The 15,420-nt window shown below is 42.5% G+C and overlaps 9 protein-coding genes across 9 annotated transcripts; 3 read left to right on the plus strand and 6 right to left on the minus strand.

Moving 5' to 3' along the window:
* Positions 1–82: 82 nt before the first annotated feature.
* V1514DRAFT_367795 (uncharacterized protein) lies at positions 83–2,550 on the minus strand (the record flags this gene model as incomplete). Its single annotated transcript, XM_066929885.1, has 5 exons — positions 83–981; positions 1,055–1,807; positions 1,836–1,895; positions 1,958–2,370; positions 2,508–2,550. 5 exons carry the CDS (start codon positions 2,548–2,550, stop codon positions 127–129), a joined length of 2,124 nt encoding a protein of 707 aa, XP_066783254.1. The 3' UTR covers positions 83–126.
* Positions 2,551–4,552: 2,002 nt separating this feature from the next.
* On the plus strand, positions 4,553–5,500 carry V1514DRAFT_331134 (kinase-like domain-containing protein). The gene has a single exon (XM_066927628.1). The coding sequence runs from the start codon at positions 4,565–4,567 to the stop codon at positions 5,384–5,386; it is 822 nt and encodes a 273-aa protein (XP_066783255.1). The 5' UTR covers positions 4,553–4,564; the 3' UTR covers positions 5,387–5,500.
* Positions 5,421–6,554, minus strand: V1514DRAFT_331136 (uncharacterized protein). Its single transcript, XM_066927629.1, has 2 exons — positions 6,224–6,554; positions 5,421–6,139 (listed from the first exon to the last, which is right to left on the minus strand). The coding sequence occupies exons 1-2, from the start codon at positions 6,471–6,473 to the stop codon at positions 5,469–5,471; spliced, it is 921 nt and encodes a 306-aa protein (XP_066783256.1). The 5' UTR covers positions 6,474–6,554; the 3' UTR covers positions 5,421–5,468.
* Positions 6,555–6,903: 349 nt separating this feature from the next.
* On the plus strand, positions 6,904–7,988 carry V1514DRAFT_331137 (thioredoxin-like protein). Its single transcript, XM_066927630.1, has 5 exons — positions 6,904–7,083; positions 7,257–7,338; positions 7,415–7,479; positions 7,564–7,637; positions 7,707–7,988. The coding sequence occupies exons 1-5, from the start codon at positions 6,979–6,981 to the stop codon at positions 7,852–7,854; spliced, it is 474 nt and encodes a 157-aa protein (XP_066783257.1). The 5' UTR covers positions 6,904–6,978; the 3' UTR covers positions 7,855–7,988.
* Positions 7,855–9,047, minus strand: V1514DRAFT_331138 (polynucleotide kinase 3 phosphatase-domain-containing protein). The gene has a single exon (XM_066927631.1). The coding sequence runs from the start codon at positions 8,923–8,925 to the stop codon at positions 7,990–7,992; it is 936 nt and encodes a 311-aa protein (XP_066783258.1). The 5' UTR covers positions 8,926–9,047; the 3' UTR covers positions 7,855–7,989.
* Positions 9,048–9,196: 149 nt separating this feature from the next.
* Positions 9,197–11,266, plus strand: V1514DRAFT_294011 (eukaryotic translation initiation factor 3 subunit D). Its single transcript, XM_066925382.1, has 2 exons — positions 9,197–9,515; positions 9,596–11,266. The coding sequence occupies exons 1-2, from the start codon at positions 9,293–9,295 to the stop codon at positions 11,137–11,139; spliced, it is 1,767 nt and encodes a 588-aa protein (XP_066783259.1). The 5' UTR covers positions 9,197–9,292; the 3' UTR covers positions 11,140–11,266.
* V1514DRAFT_331140 (uncharacterized protein) lies at positions 11,180–12,198 on the minus strand. The gene is made up of 2 exons (XM_066927632.1): positions 11,799–12,198; positions 11,180–11,733 (listed from the first exon to the last, which is right to left on the minus strand). The coding sequence occupies exons 1-2, from the start codon at positions 12,087–12,089 to the stop codon at positions 11,404–11,406; spliced, it is 621 nt and encodes a 206-aa protein (XP_066783260.1). The 5' UTR covers positions 12,090–12,198; the 3' UTR covers positions 11,180–11,403.
* A 45-nt stretch (positions 12,199–12,243) lies between these two features.
* V1514DRAFT_72793 (uncharacterized protein) lies at positions 12,244–13,471 on the minus strand. Its single transcript, XM_066930124.1, has one exon. The coding sequence runs from the start codon at positions 13,239–13,241 to the stop codon at positions 12,396–12,398; it is 846 nt and encodes a 281-aa protein (XP_066783261.1). The 5' UTR covers positions 13,242–13,471; the 3' UTR covers positions 12,244–12,395.
* Positions 13,337–15,008, minus strand: V1514DRAFT_280772 (microtubule associated protein-domain-containing protein; the record flags this gene model as incomplete). The annotated part of the gene is made up of 3 exons (XM_066925048.1): positions 13,337–14,023; positions 14,088–14,566; positions 14,630–15,008. 3 exons carry the CDS (start codon positions 15,006–15,008, stop codon positions 13,337–13,339), a joined length of 1,545 nt encoding a protein of 514 aa, XP_066783262.1.
* Positions 15,009–15,420: the final 412 nt, after the last annotated feature.

Below are 15,420 nucleotides of genomic sequence, written 5' to 3' on the forward strand. Positions count from 1 at the left end.
TAAGACTTTCGATAACATGAACCCATGGTAGAGAACTACATGTAAAGAAATTTCTCCAACAATGACTTTGGTTTTTGTTCATCAAAAATATAATTAACTATCATAATATACATTAATCACCAGCAGTCATTTAATTTTTTGATAATCGCTGCTCCGGATGCACTGGTACACCAGGCTCTTCGCATACCCTCCTTCATCGCCATCTTTAACAAGCCATCTCAACCTTGGCCAAGACAACAAACGTCTAAGCAACATCACTATATATTCACCGTTGCTGCCTGTATTGTCATTCGACTTCCCAAGGAATAGAAACAAACTGATATCCAACCCCACTGCAGCCACAAGCGTAGAATTGGTTTTCCCCTTCTCATTCCAATGTTCAAATTCGCTCTCGTCTACATCACCACGACCAAACCCGAATATAACGCCAGCCATCACGTTGGGCTGCTTGTCCCACAGCATTGCTTCGTCAGTCGCCGCAAACAAGCACATATTTGACACAATATCCTTAAACGATTGCGTCACATCGTCATGATTTCTGCGATTCTTCACCTGGATAACCAAACACGTCACAGGTTCTTCTTCGGACAGCCATACAGGAATAATCATGTCAATGGCCTTAAAGTTTTCCGGAAGCAGTAAACCCCGGCCAAGCTTAAAAGCCATCTCAAGATCGTCCTGCGTTGGCTTGTCCTCCAATCGCACAAAATGGCTAACATGCACGTTTCCTTTCTTCCATACCTTCCCACGGCGGCCGTTCTTCAAAAACTGATCTCCAAATAACTTGGCAAAAAAATCGAAAATAGGAATGGCCATTGGTTTCACAAATTCAGAACTTTCAAGTAAGCACTCATCGGCAGCAAATAGTAGCAACAGTACGGTAACAATCTCGCCTGCTTGTCCTATGTTCACTAAACCGTCAAGCACCTGCTGCACAAAGTCTTCCAGTATACGGCGACGCTGCCGAAATTCCAACATGACCTGCACAGATGCAACAGCCAGTGCAGGCTCCCCCCGGTTGGCACGTCTTAATCATATCGCGCTGCGGCATTACAGTAAGCACGTAACGCATGTAGCTAGCCACCAAACTTTCTGCAAATGTGGGGCTAGCAATGTCAATCTGCATTCGGTACGATAACAGCGCCACCGATCTCGAATTGTTCCGGTCGTCAAGAAATGAAACGTCGTCAACTTCTAAACCTGCATCTAATAAGCCCCACCAGAGCGGCCGTCCAACACGAAGAATCGAAGCATACTGCGTTTTTGAACAGTCTGGATACGGCAGGTCGATATTGCTTTTCGCACGTTTCGAGTCACTACTCTCAGCATCCGTGCTATCTACTGCCGCATCCAACGTCACCGAGCACCAAGTGTCAATGACGTAAAACGGTGGTGCCAGGTCTTTATTCTGGTTCCTTGCGCTTCGATCACGAGACGTTTGCGGAGAAAAATCGCTGACTTTCGATAGGGTGTCCAGCAAAACACCAAAAAACATCACGTTTTCTCCCTCGACAAATTTCCCTTCATTTTTCAAAACTTTTCGTTCGTCGAAGTGTATCGCACACGCCTTTCGAAACGCTCTAAAATGCAGCTTGCTTTCGACCAACAGACCACGGGCTTCATCGATACAAACCACGGCAAACCTGTGGCTTCTTTGAGCCGGCGCACTAGTCACGGGCTCGTCATTCTTCATCGACCGGAGACGTGCAATACCGTCCCGAATACGCCGCTCTTGGTCATTAGAAACCCGGATCTCGTCCGTGGTGCTGTTGGAGTAGATTAAATCTATACATTGGCCGAATGTTTTCTGAAAATTTTCATAAGCCGGATCGTACGTAGTAGTACGCGCGCAAAAGATATTGAGGTTCAATGCCTCGATTTTTGGCTTCAGCTATCTGCTTCTCGGCCACAAATAAATAAATTCGCCAAAACAAATTGCTTTGTCCCTCGTGCTCACGTTTCTTATTGAAGTCGGAACCTCCGACCGTGGCGGATAGGCACTGCCATCGGAAACTGCAAAACTGCTGTAAACGACATAAACGCCTTGGCTGTTTGCCAACTGTTTAGCCGTGAAAGACTTTCCGATACCAGATGGACCTACCACCGAAGTATAAGGAGAAAGGATCGCTCCGTCATTGTAGCGTTGAAAATTTTCATCAATATGTGTTAGCAATAGTTCACTGCTCGGCACTCCAGCCAACCCAGGACATTCCCCATGTTCAAAAGCCGCACTAGCTTTGTCGATCGAAACATTGTACTCCTCCGAGTCCTGCGAGTTTTGTGGCTCATCAGTATTTCTCGGAATAAACGAGCTCAGAAATTCCGTGCAGTTGGTTGCGTCGATGTCTAAAGCACTGTTGCAACGGCAGACTTTGAATAAACGCAGTATAGTGTGTATACCGCATCATCCGGTCTCTCGGTTATTAGAAATTGCAAGTCTTCAATCAAAGAATGATGGTTTTGACCAGAAATGATCCGATATGTTATGTATAACAATCCACTCATACAAAAATATGCCAATCGTTCAGTAAACGTCTCCGGTCCCGGCATAATGTGAAGATTATGTAAATTTAATGCACTTTCGACTTCTTCGACCGATGTGAAAGCCTTCCATTAATGTCTTGTCTCAATCGGGCAGTTATCCAACGTTGCATAATTTGCAGCAAATGATTCGACAGAACTCATACTGATAAAGAATGAGTACTAAAATGTAGATGTGTTATGAGCGGGATTTCTGACACGTGATCTAAAGGTTCTCGGTCGGGACTCTGTCACAAAATATATACGCTTAAAGAACACGGAAGAAAGAATATAAGGAATAACAAAAGACAAAATCAAAATTGCAACAGCGACCCAAGGTCAAAATTAGTAAAGGTTTTGTAGCAAGGGCATCAGAGGCTGAGTAGACTGATGATATGCTGAAGCGCATGGAGCGACGTGGCCGACAACGTGGCGGCTCCCGTGCGTGCTGATATTTTTTTTTATCTTAACTAGGACACTGGGTGCCCCTGACTTGGAGCTGTTCACGGTTTTGCAGATCTGGCAGGTTTGAGGGATACGATATCTGTACGGACACGATTTATTTTTGCTTACAGATAAATTAATCTTACCATCATGCGTTGATTCACTCGCAAACATTTATCGATAACAGGTTTCGCAATCTCATAACGAGGGATTTCTGCTAGCCATTGTGCCCATCGCACCTTATCTTGTTTCAGAAGAAGATATATTGATCACGCAATTTGCTCATGTAGCTCTCTCGCTGGCTCAAGCCATCGGCATGAAACTCTTTTGCTTTGGTCTTTAAAAATAAATTCCATGTGGTTACTGGTTGAGCGACTACTTTGTCTAAGCCTGGGGTTTTGATTGAAGTTGCTCACGGATGTGCAGTTTATTGTCTGCAAAAAAATATGCTCAAAGATGTCAACATATACAGCATGTTAATTTAGGTATCCGTGTGCTGCATGCAAATTATATGCGTTAGTAAGCCCCATTTGTGTTCCTTTGCATGCCATGGGTGCATCGTTTGTCAGATTTCTAATGACTTGATTTATTAACCACTTAACATATAAAACACAAAGTTCCACAATCAGAAACCCTCCGTTATAAACGTTTCATCATATTACAAATGTATCCGACATTCAACACCTTCCCTTGATGAAATGTTGGTTCACTCGTATTTCAAACCACAACCCTCCCTTGATTTGGTAAATCGCGGTGTGACAAGACCTTTCGTGAACATGTCTGCAACTAGGTCTTTCATATTGCAGTAGACGTTCAATATTGTTTCATCTCGTACCTTTTCTCTGAGGTAGTGTGATATCTTAATATTAATGCTTGGTCCGTTCGTGAAATCACGTGCGCTTGCCTCCGTAGTCTCAATACCTATATCCTTTAGAAGTTAAATCAGCCATGTGACTTCTTTTGCGGTTTTAGCTAAAGCGATGTATTCTTCTGCCTCAGTGGAGCTGGATTCGGGTTTGGTCGTGGTGATGTAGACGAGAGCGAATTTGAACATTGGAATGAGAAGGGGAAAACCAATTCTACGCTTGTGGCTGCAGTGGGGTTGGATATCAGTTTGTTTCTATTCCTTGGGAAGTCGAATGACAATACAGGCAGCAACGGTGAATATATAGTGATGTTGCTTAGACGTTTGTTGTCTTGGCCAAGGTTGAGATGGCTTGTTAAAGATGGCGATGAAGGAGGGTATGCGAAGAGCCTGGTGTACCAGTGCATCCGGAGCAGCGATTATCAAAAAATTAAATGACTGCTGGTGATTAATGTATATTATGATAGTTAATTATATTTTTGATGAACAAATACGAATGGAAGCCAACGTCGTTGTTTTAGAAACTCCTTTACATGCCGTTCTCTACCATGGGTTCAAGTTTAATTGATTCTTGTCAACAAAAATGGTATAATTTAATAATACAGGTAATAATATAAATACATAACTAGTTGGTTAAAAATTAAACATATGTAAAATTAAAAAGGGTTTGGTACCGTATAACATTTGGTCAACTCAACTTCACATGGTAAAACAAACTATTCGAAAACATCCGCAATGAGTTCGGATTCTCCAAGTTTGCCAAAAGATATTACTGATGCGTTTAATTTAAAACTGATATCTCAAGGTGCTGAGGCACAGATTTTTTTTTCACGTGCTCATCCTTACATCCCATCCGACCTGCCGGCGGGCGTGATTACAATCAGTCCGAGCCGGCATGGCCACATTTTAAAATTCCGGCCGCCAAAAAAATACCGGCATGCGATATTAGACGCACAACTGACCAAGCATCGAACGTTGTCTGAAGCACGTGTGCTTTACAAGTTATCCCTGGCGGGTGTGAACGTGCCGCGGCTGATCGCGGTTGATCCCCGGCAAGGCATTATTTGGATGCAAAACATTAACGGTCGCAGTTTAAAGCAATATATTTGGGATGTTGAAGCCGGATTGGATGAAAATGCTGAACAGGTTGCTAAAAAAAATCAGTGGGCTGGCGCGTTTGAATCAAAATTGCAAAGCGTGGGTGCCGAGATTGCAAAGTTGCATTACATTGACATTGTTCATGGCGATTTGACCACGTCAAACATCATGTTGAAAGAAGATCATGAAAACGATAACGATGTTTTGCCGGTGATTATTGACTTTGGGTTGGCCCAGCAATCGACCTTACCTGAGGACAAGGCGGTTGACCTGTACGTGTTGGAAAGAGCAGTCATAAGCACGCACCCTAAACATAGTGAAGAATTCACTACTTGGTTACTTGAAGGTTATTTATCAGAATTTAATAGTCAAAAAGGGGGGTCATTTAAGGCAAAAGAAATTTTGAAAAAACTGGACGCTGTTCGATTGCGTGGTCGCAAGCGGAGCATGGTTGGTTGAAAAACAAAAAAAAAAAAAAAAAATTGCAAAAATATAGATATAATGAACAAAGGTTTATTTTTTTTTCTCCCTTTATTTTCTATTATATACTATCAAGATTGACATACTTTACAATCCATCCCAACCCATCTACAATTCCTCTATTTGAAATCACGCCGTTTATTCTCAGTAGCCATGCCCATTTCCAGCCACTCGCCTCATGTTCCACGAGCTTATCACCCTTAATTAATTCAAGCGTATGCCGCACGCTTGCGTCGGGAAAGATATTAATTGGGTCGTTATGTGCTAATAACTTGATGTTGTTCTCGTGGGCAAGTTTTAATAAGCTCGGCGGCAGCACGCAGCAATCTTGCAAGTTGATCTGATCGATTGATGGAGCATCAATGCTTTCTTGTTTACTATATCGTATTAGCGCACGTAGTCGTTTGGTGGAAAACTCGGATACTCCAAATTGCGCAATGCCAACCTTGCGACCCAAATTGACCGCCTCGGCATAGAGATGTAAAACTTCTTGAATGTTCTTGCTGTTGTCCTCATCGGCGTCTTGTTCTTCTTCATTATCATCTTCGTCACCATCATTATCTGAAAACGTAATCTCTGGGAATGACAGGACCAAGCTAACTGACCCACTACTACTATTACTACTGCTGTTACTGTTGAAAACGTCCCTAAGCGACTCGATTGCTGACGAAAGAAGTTCCTGTCGAGGAATGCGTGACGATTTGCCAAAATTAGGTGGAAAAAAAAGTTTTACTAACTAAAGTATCAGTTTTATCGGCCGCCGGGGTGGCATTTTAAAGAGACAATGGAAATGTTGTCAAGCCCAAATTCTCTCACCTGTGATGTCCACGTCTGCTTGCACAGAACCAAACAATGGCTCGTCAGGGTTCGGTGGTATAATAATTTTCGCATGCTGATTTAACCAATTGTCTCCGTTCTGGTCTTCCAAATGCTGCTGCTGCTGTTGCAGCTGTTGTTGGTGGTGGTGGTGCCAGCCGTGAATGCGGGCCTGCAAGTCCAACACGAGATCCGCAGCATGGCTCTGCCGAGCATGCGACACATTGCCGGTGGAGATCAGCACTGACATGTAAAAACCGCCGGTATAGATGTATATAAATATATATGTATGTATATATATGTGAATACGACGTCGTAGTCTAGTCCGAAGATTTGCTCTTTGAGAAATCAACCTAAAAATTCAACCATTCGCTTACGTTATGGCAAAGATTGTTGAACTTTAAAAAAAAAAAAAATATTGTCTCCCTCCTCGACCCACATGCAAATAAATAAATGGCCAAAGGCCGACTCCGGCTGACAAGACAGACGGCAGATCTAAATGTTCAGCTAACCCAAACAAGGAACCTGAACCAATTGTTTGAAATGATCTGTTTATTTTTTTTAATAAATATTTTCTTTTTTCAAATGGTAGTGATAAACTGAAATGTCACGTGCCACGCATTGACTATGCCAATTAACTAAGCCAAATAAGCTTTGATAATCGTGATCTCATTTTCCCCTGGCTCAACCCACTATATATAAATCTCATTCCTTGCTCATTTAGCAACAGACAAGGAAATTTACAACAAACAATAATGGCAGATATTCTTGATTCGTTTTATGATCTTCAACCTGTTGATAACAAGGGCCAAACTTTTGATTTTAAGCAATTGGAAGGCAAGGTCGTGCTGATTGTTAACGTTGCTTCAAAGTATGGATTTAAAAAAAATTTGAATCACCCCTGTTGATATTAAAATTGTTTTTCTAACCACCGGGTTTCTCGATAGATGCGGTTTTACCCCTGTATGACGAATTGAATAATTTTTGCACATGTGTCGCGGGAGATCTTAATTCTGACATGCTTCATATATAGCAATACAAAGGACTGGAAGACCTTTACAAAAAATATGAGAACAAGAACTTTGTTATCCTTGGGTTCCCATGTAACCAATTCGGTATGCAATTAGTACTTTTAATTTGCTAACGATTAATTTTACTAATATTTTTTTTTTTTTTTTTCAAATTAAAAAGGTCGCCAGGAGCCTGGTACTGATGAGGAAATATCATCGTTTTGCACGTTAAACTACGGAGTTACCGTGAGTATCGAATTCATTATACTCCTTATTAAATATGCGAGGTTACTAAATTTTGACAAAAAATCTTCTTGATAATAAAATCAGTTCCCGGTTTTGAAAAAAATTGACGTGAATGGAGATTCTGCTGATCCAGTCTACAAGTTTATAAAATCCAAAAAGTTCGTCTTTATTAAACCTGACATTATGGTTCGTTTGTACTCTGACTAATTTCAATTTTTGTTGAGCAGGGCTGGCATTCTTGGATTCCGTGGTATCAAGTGGAATTTTGAAAAATTCTTGATTGACAGCAAGGGCCAGGTTGTGCAACGATACTCATCGGTTTCAACTCCGGAATCGATCGAGCCGGAAGTTGAAAAACTAATCTCGTCGACTTAATCACAAGTCATGTCAATGTATTTTTCTTTTTTTTAAAACAACTAGGTACAAAAAAACCAACGTTATTGTATTATTTTTAATTTCCCTTCATTTGCGCTTTCTTTAATATATATTTATTTTCTTTTTTTGTCTAATCTATACTGATTTCAATGGTATATTGTCAAAATATTCTTCTGGCGTGTAAAAATTAATCCCCAAGTTCTTTGCAAATTCAATGTCAGCTTTTGAATGATCACCTTTCCGTCCGGCAGCATCACCAACGAAGAAAGAATTTTGTTTATCCAATTCAATCTCGATATTTCCATTCAAGCAATTTTTGCCATGAGCATCTCTTAACAAGTCCCACATGCCAGTCTGTGGCTTTCTAAAGTTGTCCTTGTTAGTAGACGCAACAATGTAGAGTGCCGTGCCCAGTGGCCTCACGATATCTTCCAACTTGGACTTGAATTGCCATAACCGAGTCTTTTTAATATCCTTTGGAGGCTTTTTGGGGGCCAGCGCCACACCTGCTTGATTTGAGAAAACAACCAGTAATGAATGATCCGTCGCAGCTGATTGTTCGTCTAATGATTTCAAAATTCGACCAAGCGTTTTCTTTTCTCCAAACCGAAATTGCCAATCGTTCTCATCTCGAGCAAACGGGAACCCTGACTTGGTAGCGATCAACGTACCGTCGAGATCAAACGCCGCAATGGCAAATTTCTGCTTCCCGCCAGCAGGCAGTGTAGATTTGAAATCATAAGCTTGACCATGATACTTGTATGACCCTAAAAGCACTGAATCTTGATGTACGTGCCACTCTATGCCATCAGGTTGCGCATCCTCTTGTGCGCACGTCTTCGTCGTGACGACCGTAGTAGTAGCAGTGGCTGTTTGAGTAACCAGAACGTCACCATCAGTTTTAATGGCAGTATTTTGCGTAATCACGTTCTCAATCGTGCTGGCCTCTTCAAAAGCTAATTTTAGGCGCTTCGATGATTTTGGTTTTGCAACCAAAAACTTGGTTAACGATGGCGGACTTGCAGCTGCGCGTTTGTGTGCCATTCTTCTAAGCAAACAATAATTTGGCATATAAATTGCAAAATTGAAAAAAAAAATAATAATAAATAATTACGGCAAAAAAAACTATAAACTTTTCAGCAACGACATCATCTACTGCATATATTCTCCCGCCCAAACGTCTAACATGTATGATGGTGTTAGATGTTAATAGTCATTGTTGCTCATTGCAAGTCAACAGCATAAATCTCACGCGATTATGCCTGTTATGTCACACCGTTTAGGATCTCTAATTTATTCACAAAGTATAACAAAGAAAATAAATTTTCCAATGAATTAAAGTCCAAAATTTGCACCAAATCCCAATAAATTTATTACGGGATAGTGGTGATTTTGTTTCCTTTTTTTTTAATTAAAAAGGAATACAGTTGAATTGAAAATGGCATCTCCTTTTTCATTGCCGGAATTGCCTTCAATTTCGTCTGCATGGGGTCCTCCTGCAACCGGTACCAGCACCAGCACGCTTTCATTTGAAGGTGCACCATACGCTCCGTTTTCAAAAAGTGACAAGCTTGGAAAATTAGCTGATTGGACTCAGGATTCTTCTAGAGATGGAAGAGATCAGCGAGGAGGAAGACAAAATTATGGTCGTGGGCACAGAGGTGAGTTTTTTTTCAATTTTTTTTTTTTTTTTTTAGGTCAAAAAGTTCACAATATAACTAATACGTGGGGCCAAATATAGATCCATATCAAGCATACGGTGCAAGCACAGCCTCAAGTTTCCAATACCAGAATGCTGAGGATGAATCAAGCTTTTCAGTCGTGGACAGCGGCCGTACTGCAGCCAAGCCAAGAACTCCATTTGGTCAAGGCGGCGGCAGAGGTGGCGGTCTTGTTCTTCGTTCCCGTGGCGGTGGATTTGCTCCAACCCGTGGCGACCGTGCAAACACCGGATCTCAAAGAGGTGGATATCAGGGATACCAGCGATACAACGCAGGCCGGCCTGGCCAACCTGGTGGTGGTAACGATGGTAACAGCCGCGGCGGTCACCGTGCAGCTCGTGGTGGTCGCAGGTTTGGTTGGAAAGACTATGACCGACCTCAGCGATTGCGTGATGCTTCGGTTGCCATTTCTTCTGAATGGAAGATAATTGAAGAGATTGATTTTAACCGGTTGGCCAAGTTGGCCTTGGATATCAAGGATGGCGAAGATGTGGAAACGTATGGGTTTACTTATTATTACAACAAGTCTTTTGACAGAACGGGTGTTGCCGAGAAGAGACTGCAAGTTATTGACACGTTATCTTACAACCCGACCACGTCCGATGACCCGGTTATTCAACAATTGGCAGAAAAGGATGAGGCCAAGATCTTTGCCACCGATTCCATTCTTAGTATGCTCATGTGCGCACCTAGATCGGTTTACCCATGGGACATTGTCGTTATCAGGGAAGGTGACAAGTTGTTTTTTGACAAGCGTGAAGGCGGTCCATTGGATTTCGTCACCGTGAATGAGAATGCGATCGACCCACCGGTTGAGGTTTCAGATCCTGCTGGAAAGGAGATTAATACTCCTTCTTCACTTGCCCTTGAAGCCACTTTTATTAACCAAAATTTTGCTGCCCAGGCAGTTCGCGAGGAAGAGGGCAAGCACGAATTTAGTCACCCGAACCCGTTCTACAATCCCGAAGAAGAGACCGAGCCACTTGGTTCAAGAGGTTACAGGTACCGCAAGTTCGATTTATCGTCCGCTACTGAAGAGGAACCAATCAACTTGATTGTTCGAACTGAGGTTGATGGTGCGGTCAGGAACGCAAACGGCGAGGAGTCATTGATCACGATCAAGGCGTTGAACGAATTTGATCCCCGTGCTCCAGGAGCTGGTGGAGCGCTTGACTGGCGTCTCAAGTTGTCAACTCAACGTGGTGCCGTCGTGGCCACCGAGATGAAAAACAATTCGTGCAAGCTTGCTCGTTGGACTACTCAGTCCATCCTTGCTGGTGCGGACCAGATGAAGGTTGGATTCGTGTCCCGTGCCAACCCGAAGGACAAGACCCGGCATGTGATCTTGGGCGTGGTCGGTTACAAGCCTCGCGAATTTGCCAACCAGATGAACTTGTCCCTGGCTAACGGATGGGGAATCGCGCGATCGATTATTGACCGATGCTTGAACTTGCCCGAGGGTAAGTACGTGATTGTGAAGGATCCTAATAAGCCAACCATCAGGCTTTATGACGTTCCTCAAGACACGTTCGTTGATGAGCCTGCGGAAGAAAACGATGAGTAAATGATTTGTCATATTTTAAAATCTTGCTTAAATTTTAATCATTGTTTTTGTTGGTTTTTGAAATAAAAAAAAAAAAGACTTCAAGTCTACAGTTTATTAATAACGCATGATCATATGATGAACTCTGCAATTGTTGCACATGCAAATAAAAAAAAAAAAAACCAAAGTTATACAAAATCATATATACAAATTAATGCCAAGTAACGCCAAACACACCCTTTAACCAAATTAAACCTCTAGAATGACACAAATGCCATGTTCTTGCTATATGTCCTTTTCAACTTCAACCCAGCTGGCCTCGCTGGATGGCCGACTAATCAAAACTTCGCCGCCGCCGCCGCCGTCGTCGTTGTCGTCATTAAGCGACTGCGGTTGTTGATAGGAATCAATGATCCGTCGTAACCCGGTAGCCCAACTGGCGACTCCAGATTCAAGCATAAGAAACCGAACCAAGTCGGTCCTTGCTGCTTCCTTGTCGCCATCAATAACGGTCTTGGTAAGAATGCTGGTCAATGCGGTCAGGTGAGCCTGTGATATCGTGCCCACGACTGATTTAAGCCTGGCACTGTAATGCTTAAATTCTCTATCTGGTAACTTAACCCGCCCCCTCCAATTAGCATTCGCATGACCAGATTGTCCTTTTTTTTTCTTTTTCTTACTGTTGTTTTGGCTGACAAAAGGTTGTTCAATAACTCGGCCGCAAGTTCTGCAGTGGCAACGATCGGTTTGCTGTTATTACTTACAGCGCCGTCATTCGCTGTCACGATTGAGATTATTCCGCCACCGTGATTTTCAGTACCAAGCGTGCTTGTCTCGCCTGCGGCATGCCGGTGACTTGATTTCGAGGCCATAGAACCACCGCCGCCGCCGTGGCCTGAAGCGTTGGCGAAATGAATCGGCAGTGCGTCATTGTAATGAGTTGATGCCGCGGTAGTCTGATAAGAGGTCATTATTCTATAAACAGGATTTTGTATCACAATTTTTTCTATTAAAAAAAAAAATAAAAAAATAACGAGAAGAAACTGGAAATTACGTGGCTGGTTCGAAAACAAAAGCTGGTTTTGGCGTCCTGATTGAGCCTCAGCAGATTTGTGGTCATTTTACACGCGCAGTTCTAAAGTTTACGATTTTTATTTATTTAATATACATTAACTAGTTTTGATCATTTTGTAAAAAAAAAATTCATGTCCATAACACCGCATTATATAAAATATTAAAAGCAAAAAAAGTTGTAAAGTCAATGATTAAATCTAAGATCAATAACCTGCAACCTGATAATACTCGCCGCTGCCCTGCAGAACGCTTTCTCCAGTAGAAGCGGATCCGTGCAAAATGTCATGCGCAAAATTATTCAGAGATTTCGGATTAATAAAGCTCATTTCGCATTCATAATCTACATGAATATCAGGAGCGCCAGTATTAACCGGGGTTGAACTTCGCGGCTCGTTGGTATGCTCGCACACGTCATCATAGTCGTCAACAAACTCGTCATCATTCTCAACAACCTCCAGACTAGTGAGTGCATGCCCGTCATCTCTCAAACTTGATCGAATCGTGGCAAAATTACCAAGCGGCACGTTTTCCTTACCGGAAAACGTACTGCTCTTATATCCAGAGACCAGGTTACTGATAGACGGCTTCATGGCCGCAGCTGATGTCTTCTCCGGAATTGAAGCAACTTGATCATTTAATCGCCGTTGTAGCGGAGTAGTAGTTTCACTGATTGGTTTCGACACTGGTCTGTAGTTACCAATCGCGGTCTTGGATCTAGCCGTAGGAGGTTTGTTGGTCGGAGTGTCAAGTGACATCTTGGACTTTGTAACCGTGGCCGACACTGACCTTGCGTGCTGAACTCGTGATCGTATTGGGCTGCTTGTTAAGGACGTGCTCATAGAGTAGTCACTATCAGATTCAGTACTATGATACATTGCAGTTTTGGCCGACCGCGCAACCGGTGTTTTGGTGTCGTGCAAGCCTTGTGATCGCTTCACAACGTCCATTCCTAATTTGGTGGCATAGAAATTAGGTTGCTTGGGAGGTGATTGGATGTTTTGCTGTCGGGTATCTCTGGCCTGTAATGGCGGACGACGGATCGAACTCATTCCCGGTGTTTTGAATCCCTTACGATCATGTGCCGCCCGCGACGTTGACGACGTTGACGACGTTGACGACGTTGTAGTTGATGTCGATGCTGATTTTACTGTTGCCGCTGTTGCCGCTGTTGCCGCTGTTGCCGCTGTTGCCGCTGTTGCCGCTGTTGTCGCTGTTGCCGCTGTTGTCGGTCTTGCCGGTGTTTTTCTAGTTTTCGAAGCCTGTTACAGGTTAACCAAGCTGCAGTGTACACTAACCAGACAATCATTCTTCTTACCATCGCGGTACTTTCTTCTTCACGCAAGACGTCTAAAAACCTATCACCATTAACCATGAACGGCCGGCCATTTTCGTCTTCCCATTTATGTAACGCAGTAACTAAATCAGCGGAGATTTTCGGCTTACGTTTGGCAATTCGTTTGCGCATTTGTTCTTCTCGTAGTAACCTACTGGGATCTCGTTTACCCGCACCACGTGCCATCAAACGTGAGGAGTCTTGCTGAGATTCTTCCAGCTCAATAACGTTTTGTTGAAGTTCTCGATATGCATCAATAAGCGCTAAAATAGGTTTCCGCTCTTGTAACAAACGATCCAACCTTGCTATTTCTGTTTCATGAGCAGCTAGTGAGGCATCGGTGAAAATATCATTCCAAGCTGGCGTGAATTCTAGCATTTCATCTTCTGAAAAGTACAAGCTGTCCCATAGTTTCTGCAATGACTGACGAGCGTCTTTAATAAAAACATGCATATAGTCTCTTTTTTTCTCGTTAAGCCTTGCTAGTTCACTTTCATACTGCATGTATATTAGTTAAACATAAATAAAAATATAAAAAAAAAATAAGAGGAATACTACATACAGCTTCAATAACAGACAGAGCTATTCCACGATTTGCCCTATCAAATGACTTAATCGCAGCTTCATTTTCGGATAGCTTTGTCCATAAATGTTGAACTGCTGCCTTTGTTTCATTTAATCTCCTTAGCCTGTTATCTTTTTCCTGTTGAAGTTCTTCACGTTTTGTTCTTAATATTTCCAAGTCTTTTGATTTTAGACCAAGGTTTTGTGGACTTTCTTTGTAACAAGAAAGAATGTCACGGTCAATATTATTCTGCGAGGTTCCCAGTTGAGCCCAAAGTGTGACAATATGAGTAGCATTCTCCTGGACTTCAACAATTCTGCGATTGTATTCTCGCTCCAGAAGTTCAACCTGTGCCTGCAGATTTGCAATATTACTGTTTGTAAGATTCAAGGAATCGGGGCTGAGTGATAGCAGGTTTGTCTGTAATTCAAATCCCTCCATTGCATCTGAGTATGACCTGAGAAGATTAAAGAGCTCTTGAAGCATGATAAGCGTAAGAAAACCAACAGAAAATAAAAATAAAAATAAAAATTAAAAACCTTTAGCCTGTTCGTATCGTTGAGAATACAACTCTTGGAATGAGTCATGCTGTCGCTTCAAAGTTTGGTAAGTTGAAATGTATGGAGGCTTGATCTCCAGATTCGAGGATTGCCGCGAAGTTAGTTCGGGGACGTCTTGCAAAGCAGCAGACATGATTGATATTTTCTCTTGCAAATCAAGACAAGATTTATAAAGCTGTTCTTTTTCAAGAACGGTTTGCTCAACATGTTGTTCAAGAGCTTGCGACAGGGCAGCATACAGGCTTCGTTCGCGAGTATTACGTTCACTGTCAGAAATGCCAATTTCATCATATAACAATTGAAGCTTGTCGTCAATGAGACTAAGTTGTGAGGAAATATACGACCCTCTCCGATCCATTGTGGGTAATTAAAGGATACGATGTGGTTTTGTTCATGAGATTTGCTCTTTGGCTGTTGTTGACAAAACAAAAGGAGTTTAGCGGGCGGGTCACCCAAGTAACCGCATAAACGTGGCACGCATGTGATGTTTATGGTGTAAACACCATTTGAAGTTAGGGAACTACAACCAGCGCCCATCGTGCAACTTGCTGCTCTCGATAAACTGACCAGTATTGGCGAATGGCAACATCCCCAGCCAAGAATTCACTTGATATCGTAGTAACCGTAGAAAAACGACGTGATTGTTCACGCAGAAGCGGGAGAGAAACATAGTAGTACGTCTTGGTGGGTCACGGCGGGAACCTGTGGAATGGCCCCGTTTTCGGATTAGCGCACCCTGTATTTTTACCATAAGCAGTATATGTCGACGA

The sequence above is a fragment of the Lipomyces japonicus genome (assembly GCF_038497905.1).
Source record: "Lipomyces japonicus strain CBS 7319 unplaced genomic scaffold V1514scaffold_20, whole genome shotgun sequence".
NCBI classification, from domain to species: Eukaryota; Fungi; Ascomycota; class Lipomycetes; order Lipomycetales; family Lipomycetaceae; genus Lipomyces; species Lipomyces japonicus.

Excerpts from the sequence above, each read along its gene's own strand:
- V1514DRAFT_331134 (XM_066927628.1), top strand. The coding sequence starts at position 4,565 with ATGAGTTCGGATTCTCCAAGTTTGCCAAAAGATATTACTGATGCGTTT.
- V1514DRAFT_331136 (XM_066927629.1), bottom strand. The coding sequence starts at position 6,473 with ATGTCAGTGCTGATCTCCACCGGCAATGTGTCGCATGCTCGGCAGAGC. Across the intron at positions 6,140-6,223 it reads AGCAGACGTGGACATCACAG|TAAAACTTTTTTTTCCACCT; the intron begins GTGAGAGAATTT and ends TACTTTAGTTAG.
- V1514DRAFT_331137 (XM_066927630.1), top strand. The coding sequence starts at position 6,979 with ATGGCAGATATTCTTGATTCGTTTTATGATCTTCAACCTGTTGATAAC. Across the intron at positions 7,084-7,256 it reads AGGTCGTGCTGATTGTTAAC|CAATACAAAGGACTGGAAGA; the intron begins GTTGCTTCAAAG and ends CTTCATATATAG. Across the intron at positions 7,339-7,414 it reads GTTCCCATGTAACCAATTCG|GTCGCCAGGAGCCTGGTACT; the intron begins GTATGCAATTAG and ends CAAATTAAAAAG.
- V1514DRAFT_331138 (XM_066927631.1), bottom strand. The coding sequence starts at position 8,925 with ATGCCAAATTATTGTTTGCTTAGAAGAATGGCACACAAACGCGCAGCT.
- V1514DRAFT_294011 (XM_066925382.1), top strand. The coding sequence starts at position 9,293 with ATGGCATCTCCTTTTTCATTGCCGGAATTGCCTTCAATTTCGTCTGCA. Across the intron at positions 9,516-9,595 it reads TTATGGTCGTGGGCACAGAG|ATCCATATCAAGCATACGGT; the intron begins GTGAGTTTTTTT and ends GGCCAAATATAG.
- V1514DRAFT_331140 (XM_066927632.1), bottom strand. The coding sequence starts at position 12,089 with ATGACCTCTTATCAGACTACCGCGGCATCAACTCATTACAATGACGCA. Across the intron at positions 11,734-11,798 it reads TTTTGTCAGCCAAAACAACA|TTACCAGATAGAGAATTTAA; the intron begins GTAAGAAAAAGA and ends GGGCGGGTTAAG.
- V1514DRAFT_72793 (XM_066930124.1), bottom strand. The coding sequence starts at position 13,241 with ATGAGTTCGATCCGTCGTCCGCCATTACAGGCCAGAGATACCCGACAG.